The sequence below is a fragment of the Triticum aestivum genome, chromosome 2A (assembly GCF_018294505.1).
Source record: "Triticum aestivum cultivar Chinese Spring chromosome 2A, IWGSC CS RefSeq v2.1, whole genome shotgun sequence".
NCBI classification, from domain to species: Eukaryota; Viridiplantae; Streptophyta; class Magnoliopsida; order Poales; family Poaceae; genus Triticum; species Triticum aestivum.
This window is the reverse complement of record NC_057797.1, coordinates 572,696,048-572,704,631: the sequence shown is the minus strand read 5'-3', so window position 1 is coordinate 572,704,631 and position 8,584 is coordinate 572,696,048. Positions and strand designations below refer to the sequence as shown.

At 46.1% G+C, this 8,584-nt stretch overlaps 1 protein-coding gene across 6 annotated transcripts; it reads left to right on the top strand.

Annotated features, from left to right (window-relative positions):
- The first annotated feature begins 5,166 nt into the window (after positions 1 to 5,166).
- Positions 5,167 to 8,306, top strand: LOC123189497 (histone-lysine N-methyltransferase, H3 lysine-9 specific SUVH4). Of its 6 annotated transcripts, XR_006495867.1 has the most exons (7): positions 5,179 to 5,819; positions 6,712 to 6,768; positions 6,886 to 7,079; positions 7,157 to 7,358; positions 7,662 to 7,753; positions 7,848 to 7,937; positions 8,044 to 8,306. XR_006495867.1 is itself a non-coding variant. In XM_044601927.1 (4 exons), the coding sequence occupies exons 1-4, from the start codon at positions 6,696 to 6,698 to the stop codon at positions 7,852 to 7,854; spliced, it is 390 nt and encodes a 129-aa protein (XP_044457862.1). In that variant the 5' UTR covers positions 5,167 to 6,695; the 3' UTR covers positions 7,855 to 7,896. The 6 variants fall into 6 exon arrangements, 1 of the variants encoding a protein (XP_044457862.1); XR_006495864.1 differs by lacking the exon at positions 7,157 to 7,358 and having other exon boundaries at positions 5,176 to 5,819; positions 6,683 to 6,768; positions 6,886 to 7,103; XR_006495863.1 differs by lacking the exon at positions 7,157 to 7,358 and having other exon boundaries at positions 5,184 to 5,392; positions 5,477 to 6,768; positions 6,886 to 7,103.
- The last annotated feature ends 278 nt before the right edge of the window (positions 8,307 to 8,584 follow it).

The window sequence follows — 8,584 nt, the reverse complement described above, 5'->3', positions numbered from 1 at the left end:
CTCAAACTTTAAGAAACGACAGCTTAGGTTCTTGCCAAATCATAGTGCATACGGTGTCGTCTCAACGGATTTAGATGGTGCCCTATTTAATGTGAATGCAGCTGTCTCTAATGCATAACCCCAAAACGATAGTGGTAGATCGGTAAGAGACATCATAGATCGCACCATATCTAATAAAGTACGGTTATGACGTTCGGACACACCATTACACTGTGATGTTCCAGGTGGCGTGTTTCACATTGTTTTTAACTGAAGGCCAAACTCGTAACTCAAATATTTTACTTCTGCGATCATATCGTAGAAACTTTTATTTTTGTTACGATGATTCTCCACTTCACTCTGAAATTCTTTGAACTTTTCAAATGTTTCAGACTTGTGTTTCATCAAGTAGATATACTCATATCTGCTCAAATCATCTGTGAAGATCATAAAATAATGATACCTGCCATGAGCCTCAATATTCATCGGACCACATACATCAGTATGTATGATTTCCAACAAATCTGTTGCTCGCTCCATTGTTCCGGAGAACGGAGTCTTAGTCATCTTGCCCATGAGGCATGGTTCGCAAGCATCAACTGATTCATAATCAAGTGATTCCAAAAGCCCATCAGCATGGATTTTCTTCATGCGCTTTACACCAATATGACCTAAACGGCAGTGCCACAAATAAGTTGCACCATCATTATTAACTTTGCATCTTTTGGTTTCAATATTATGAATATGTGTATCACTACGGTCGAGATCCAACGAACCATTTTCATTGGGTGTGTAACCATATAAGGTTTTATTCATGTGAACAGAACAACAATTTATTCTCTTACTTAAATGAATAACCGTATTGCAATAAACATGATCAAATCATATTCATGCTCAACGCAAACACCAAATAACACTTATTTAGGTTCAACACTAATCCCAAAAGTATAGGGAGTGTGTGATGATGATCATATCAATCTTGGAACCACTTCCAACACACATCGTCACTTCACCCTTAACTAGTCTGTGTTCATTTTGCAACTCCCGTTTCGAGTTACTACTCTTAGCAACTGAACCAGTATCAAATACCGAGGGGTTGCTACGAACACTAGTAAAATACACATCAATAATTTGTATATCAAATATACCTTTGTTCACTTTGCCATCCTTCTTATCCGCCAAATACTTGGGGCAGTTCCGCTTCCAGTGACCAGTCCCTTTGCAGTAGAAGCACTTAGTCTCAGGCTTAGGGCCAGACTTGGGCTTCTTCACTTGAGCAGCAACTTGCTTGCAGTTCTTCTTGAAGTTCCCCTTCTTCCCTTTGCCCTTTTCTTGAAACTAGTGGTCTTGTCTACCATCAACACTGGATATTTTTCTTGATTTCTACCTTCGCCGATTTCAGCATTACGAAGAGCTTGGGAATCATTTCCGTTATCCCTTGCATATCATAGTTCATCACGAAGTTCTACTAACTTGGTGATGGTGACTAGAGAATTCTGTCAATCACTATTTTATCTGGAAGATTGACTCCCACTTGATTCAAGTGATTGTAGTACCCAGACAATCTGAGCACATGCTCACTTCTTGAGCTATTCTCCTCCATCTTTTATCTATAGAACTTGTTGGAGACTTCATATCTCTCAACTCGGGTATTTGCTTGAAATATTAACTTCAACTCCTGGAACATCTCATATGGTCCATGACGTTCAAAACGTCTTTGAAGTCCCGATTCTAAGCCATTTAAGCATGGTGCACTAAACTATCAAGTAGTCATCATATTGAGCTAGCCAAATGTTCATAACATCTGCATCTGCTCCTGCAATAGGTTTGTCACCTAGCGATGCATCAAAGACATAATTCTTCTGTGCAACAATGAGGATAAACCTCAGATCACAGATCCAATCCGCATCATTGCTACTAACATCTTTCAACTTAGTTTTCTCTAGGAACATATCAAAAATAAAACAGGGGAGCTAAACACGAGCTATTGATCTCAACATAGATATGCTAATACTACCAGGACTAAGTTCATGATAAATTAAAGTTCAATTAATCATATTACTTAAGAACTCCCACTTAGATAGACATCCCTCTAATCCTCTAAGTGATCACGTGATCCAAATCAACTAAACCATGTCCGATCATCACGTGAGATGGAGTAGTTTCAATGGTGAACATCACTATGTTGATCATATCTACTATATGATTCATGCTCGACCTTTCGGTCTCCGTGTTCCGAGGCCATATCTGTTATATGCTAGGCTCGTCAAGTTTAACATGAGTATTCCGCGTGTGCAAATGTTTTGCACCCGTTGTATTTGAACGTAGAGCCTATCACACCCGATCATCACGTGGTGTCTCAGCACGAAGAACTTTCGCAACGGTGCATACTCAGGGAGAACACTTATACTTTGATAATTTAGTGAGGGATCATCTTATAATGCTACTGTCAATCAAAGCAAGATAAGATGCATAAAAGATAAACATCACATGCAATCAATATAAGTGATATGATATGGCCATCATCATCTTGTACTTGTGATCTCCATCTCCTAAGTACCGTCATGATCACCATCGTCACCGGCGTGACACCTTGATCTCCATCGTAGCATCGTTGTCGTCTCGCCAATCTTATGCTTCCATGACTATCGCTACCGCTTAGTGATAAAGTAAAGCATTACAGCATAATTGCATTGCATAAAATAAAGCGACAACCATATGGCTCCTGCCAGTTGCCGATAACTCGGTTACAAAACATGATCATCTCATACAATAAAATTTAGCATCATGTCTTGACCATATCACATCACAACATGCCCTGCAAAAACAAGTTAGACGTCCTCTACTTTGCTGTTGCAAGTTTTACGTGGCTGCTACGGGCTTAGCAAGAACCATTCTTACCTACGCATCAAAACCACAATGATAGTTTGTCAAGTTGGTGCTGTTTTAACCTTCTGTAACGCCCCGAGACCGATGTGCCAGGTGTCGTCCAGTTATTCGCTGTCGTTGCCATGTCATTTGCTTGCGTGTTGCATTTCATCATGTCATTATGTGCATTGCATCATCATGTTTTCAAAACCTGCATCCGTCCGGGTTCCCCCAGTTCCTTCTGTTGTCTGTTCTGAGACCAGCCACACTTGCACGCGCCCGCGGCACGTCCGAAATATTATTTTATAAGTGGCCGGAAAATGTTCTCGAAATGGGATGAAAGTTGGCATGCGGTGTTTTTATGTTGTAGGTAGGCTGCCTGCCAAGTTTCATCGCGTTCGGAGTCTGTTTGACACCCCAATGGATAACTATAGCGGCAGTATAGCCGGTCTAACGTCGGACGTTTTCGGTCTCCGAAAACTGTGTCGGGCTGCATCTCTCCCCTCTTCTCTCAGTCCAACCCTCTCTTCACAATCCGCCAGACCCAACCTAACCTCTCTCGTCAGCCCGCGGCCCTCCTCGCGCGCGTCCGAAAATTGTCCCGGACCCGACCCGAACAGTCGTCACCATTGGATCCGGATCATCCCCAAACATCTACAAAATATCTCCATTTTCTTAATTGGGCCCCTAACCTGTTTATCTGAGAACGTCTGATTTTAATCGAGGGACCAGATGCACCCCAAATCCACTTGCTATATATACTTGAGGTCCAACCCTAAAATTTAGGAGCCTTGTCCCATCCTCCCAGCCGCCGCCACCAGTCCTCTTCCACCTCGGGATCTCATCCCGATCCAACCAACTGCCTCCACCCTCTTCCCTAAATTCCCCATCGCTCCAAATCACCAGCTCCCTCTGTCTTCCTTGGACACGTCCAGCCCACCCAACCAGCACCCGCGCCCGAGCAGCTGCCTCTCCTTGGCTGCGTGTCTTCGACGGCAGCATCTCCGGCCACAGCATCTCCGGCCGCAGCTAGGACCACCGGAGCGCCAGGCCAACACTTCCTTGCCCTTTCCCTTTTCCTTCTTCCCTCTATTTTTCCATCCCCATCATCTCATCTCTCTTTTCCTCTGCGTCTTCTCGCAGGAACCGAAAGGAGCCAGCCTCGGCCTCGTCACAACGCCGCCCCGGCCCGCAACCGCAACGATCCATCCATCTAGCTCCAGCGAGACCCCACCCGTCATGCCTCAATCTCCTCCCAGACTGGCAAGTTCCGCCGACTGACGTGGCCGTGGAGCACGTCGGCATCGTCCTTGTGCCGTCCCAGCCCAGTCGTCGTTTGCCTCCTCGCCGCCTAGATCCGGCCGTCTCCGCGTCGTCTGCGCCGTGCCTCGTTGGAGAACGATGTCCCGCACCTGGACCTCACGCGCCTCCCCCACCTCATATCCGTCCAGCCGCCTCTGCCTCAAGCTTGCCATCCCGACCTCCTTGTCGCCCGCGCGCCTGCAACAACCAGGAGACCCTGACGCCTCCTCCGCCTTGCCCTGCACCATCTTGTGCTCGAACAGAGCTCGAGTCCGAACCTTCCCGTCGCCAGCATCACCTGTGGCCAGCCGCCAGAGTTCCAGGTCGCGGCTGCTTCCCTCGAGCTCCATCCGTGCCACGCTTCATCCTTCTGTCGGGAGCAGACAGAGGAAGCCGCCCCTGCCGCGTTGACCACAAGTCCCACGTCGTCCCGCCTCCTACCATCCTCTCTGACGCCACGCCGAAGCCGCGTCATCTCACCGCTCGCCGGAGTCCCATGCACCCCTGCCGCATCGCTGCCTTCTGACGAGCACGAGCTTGTTTCCCTGCCTCCCTGCATCGAAGGAACCAGGCGCGTTGACTGCGCCCGGACCGGCCTCGCCTAGACCCACCGCCATCAGTGGCGGAGACAAGGGGGGGCGAGCAGGGGCCTGGCCCCCCCTAACGATCGAGCGATGCAACGTAATTAGCGATACGAATGCACGTATTTCTCAGGTTTATACATACTCGGCCCCCCCTATCTCAACACTAATTTAAGAAAGAAAGGAAAAGGCCCATGTGAAGCCCAGTAGTTACGTACGTTCTCACGTGTGATTAGCCTGTATCTATACTACTATTAAAAGAGCAAACATAAATTTCTCTAAAGCCACACAACAAATTATACACAGAATAATCAGGATCCTCCAATTAAATTAACTTAAACACATCCCACCGTCTATATTATGCCAAAGATTTGCCATTCAGATCAACGTCTAGGATGCAATGTTCTGCCGAGCAGACGCCGTCGTCTGCCAATCGTGCGAGCGCTTCACGTCACCCAATCACGTGCCGAGCAGATTGGGCGGCCTCGCCCGCAGCCCCCTGTTTTTGGGATCGTGACTTCTTTCTCTAGGCCCCAGATCGAGAAACTTGAGGGCTCCTTCCTTCCCCTCCTCCCGTGCGCTTCCCACTGATCCGCCCCAAGTCGACCCCGTCTCCGGTCGATGCCGGCGCTCCTGCAAGCCGTCGCCGACCTCCTATGCCGGTCAGCCGCGCCCAACTCCCTCCTCCTCCCTTCTCTCCTCCTCTCCTCACTAATCTCTGCTCTCTCTTCGTTCCCACGATGCAGAACGCCATGGCCATGGACCGAAGCTCCGTTGGTCCCTCCCTCACGACTGCCAGTCTTCCTCCCGACCAGATCGACGACGGCGATGACCGGATCTGCCCCACTGCCGTCCGTTTCCAAGGGACGTCAACGGATGGGGTTTCTTCATCTCAGCCTCCACCACCCGCGGGCTCACCGGTGATGGACCTGCTCAGCATGTAGGATTGCGTGCTTCCTGGCGAGGTGGTCGTGTCTTGCCCGACGCGCCCTCGGCTGTCGAGTCTTTTTCCTCGGCGCGCCGTCCTCCAGTACCTCTGTCGTCATTTGTACCACCGTGCGCCACTGCCCGTTCGCGTGAACCATCCAGGTGGGTAGGTTTGGTTCTGATCTTAAAATTTTCCCCATTCAAATTTTCGTTGATTTTGTTCAGATTGAAATTTGGGCTGTGTTTCGTTGAAGGCCCGATTTCACCTGCTGAGAGCTGTTGATATCTCAGTTTAAAGCTCATATCTATTAGGTTCAAAACTGAATTTTATCAGAGGAAGTTTTGTGTGTTCGCAAGCCTACAACACCCGTTGCATTTTCTTCAGCATGACCAACAACTGCACCTCTGAAGTTAACCATGGCAAGCTACCCAATATATCGTCTAGATGCTTGAGGGATAGCGTCACCGCTGTGCATGATTTCGAGGTGGCCAATTAGCAGTTGTTGGATGGCATCTGGTCGGCAAACACATTCCCTCAAGTTTTTGCCTCACCTAGCATAAGCCCCACTTCCCCAGCCAACCCAACCGCCCCCTCCATGCCGAACCCCTGTGCTGGTGGTGGACAAAAGTTAGCAAGAGGAACTTGATTTTTTAGCTTTATTTGTTTCTTATACAGGTGATGCTTTTCTATATTATGGATGGATTCTTGATAGCCATCATGGATTACTGCTAAGTAGATAATCGAATATTAAATAAGTAAAAATCTTTGGGGTGGTATAGTACTGAAAACATGGTGTTAGTTCCTATGATTTTTATGCTTAAAGCCTATATTAGTCGAATTTAATTGTTTTGTACAGTTACACACAGAGATTACAACATGGTAAAGTTTCTTTGTAGCTCAGGCTACATAGAATCATTTGTGGCAGGATCAATGTTGTTCGTTGTTCTGTTCCATGATTCCTAGCAGTTTTTTGTTTCATCAAAGGTGGTCACATTCAGATTCAGATTTTTATAATTACATTCAGATTTTTTTACTTAATGATGGTATGTGTAGCCATCCTCCCTGGGGCTCCAATCTGTGAGTATGTTGGTGTGTTGCCGAGGACTGGAGGTACTAATTTTTCACTTAAAGCTTTTATTTCTTACGCATCATTTGTCTCATTGCTCGATTTCTTAGCTTGTCTCTGAAAAATGGATGTTTGTAAATGATTTGTTTCCACTCTTGTAGAGAAAAGGTCAGGGTCTGATATGCATATGCCATCACTTCATGTTGAGAACAATTCCGAGGCACCACCGGCACCCGAGTACTGCATCGATGCTGGCTCCGTTGGAAGTTTCGCAAGGTTCATAAACCACGGCTGCAACCCTAACCTCTTCGCCCAGTGTGTCCTAACCAATCACCACGACATCAAGCTAGAAAAGGTGATGCTTGTTGCTGCCGACATGGTACTTCCACTTCAGCTGAATTGATTTCTGTTGCATCTCAACAATTTCTACAGGAAAAACTATATAGCTTCTCTTGAGTTTTCACTGGTATACGTGCTTTGCCGGAGCATTCCTGCGACTATGGCTATGTCTTGAACAACGTCGTTTCTGCGGATGCTGAAATCGTCAAGCTGCCATCCTACTGTGGTGCCCCAGACTGCCAGAAGCGACCAGAGCGGATCTTTTCTGTTTTGGCGATTATATGTAGTATTGGGGGTATGAATGCGGCAATGCCTGTTGTCTATATGAAAAGCACGACATCCTAAAATTATTAGCGAAAGAAGCGCGTTCTTTTTTTGTGTAGGGTAGATGGCATGCTGGACACGCTAATTATAGTTAGTAAACAAAGTTTGTCTAGGTGACATGCCTGTGGGTCACGATGGCATGACATTTTGTGAACAACTGGTTCATATAAGTTGATGGAAGATTTAATCAATCTTTAGACATTTACATGGCCAGCATCCTGCTTTTGAAGTACCTCTGTTCATGTTTTAGCATATTTGTTCTTTTTGTTACCAGGTAGCACCTAACATCGACAACTGCGATGTCATGAACTCCCTCGCAATTGCCGAATATGTCGCTGAAATTACAACTTCTACAGACAGACCAAGGTAATTATCTGCTTGGAACCTTGTCGAGTTATTTACAGAGTTCGCAGCCTGGTATGACAATAATAATCTCATTGCAAAATTCTTTGTGCTGTAGGAGTTGAGTTGTGAGGCCCCCACCGACATGACACACCAAACTGATATCAATGAGAAAAGGCGTAGTATTCCCATTGACTGGTTGACTGAGGTAAGTATTCCATTCGATGCTCCGTGGATTCGGCAAAGTAGTCTTAACTAAGTATTCTCTGGAATGTAAAGTTCTTACAAACCCAATGTTTCATTGTCCAATGCAGGTGCAGTACAAGCTTGAGCTACTAGGTGAAACACTATTCCTTGTTGTCAACATCATTAATAGATCAATGCATAGAAAAACATGTCTCGATTTTTCTCTTGAATGGAACCTGCAAGTTTCTCAACTGTTTAGTGAAGCTTACCTTGAAAAGAACTATAAATACTACAGGAAGTAGAGTAAGACAATGACAGTTAATTGGAATATTGATTTTGAGAGGATATTTATGGGTTTAGATCTCTGTAATTACATATTACTTTCCTTGCTGATGCTATTGCTCATGACTAAAAAGCACGGACACGGCAGGAATTGCCGATTGGCTGTTTTTGGAAAATGTTGTATCCCGTATCCCCGTATGCGTATCCCCAACTTTCCGTCCCTGTGTCCGTGCTTTTTAGCCTCATGTTATAAAACTGCCCTACATCGCACACATGGTTTTTAGCAGAGAACAGTGTCATGATTTATAAATTACACTTATAAACAAAAGAAACCATTTTATCACTCCTGCAGTCCACAAGAAAGAGAAAAAAGAACTTCCACCATAA

Coding starts and splice junctions, on each gene's coding strand:
- LOC123189497 (XM_044601927.1), top strand. CDS start 6,696: ATGATGGTATGTGTAGCCATCCTCCCTGGGGCTCCAATCTGTGAGTAT. Junction 6,769..6,885: donor TGTGTTGCCGAGGACTGGAG/GTACTAATTTTT, acceptor CCACTCTTGTAG/AGAAAAGGTCAGGGTCTGAT. Junction 7,104..7,661: donor TGCTTGTTGCTGCCGACATG/GTACTTCCACTT, acceptor TTTTGTTACCAG/GTAGCACCTAACATCGACAA.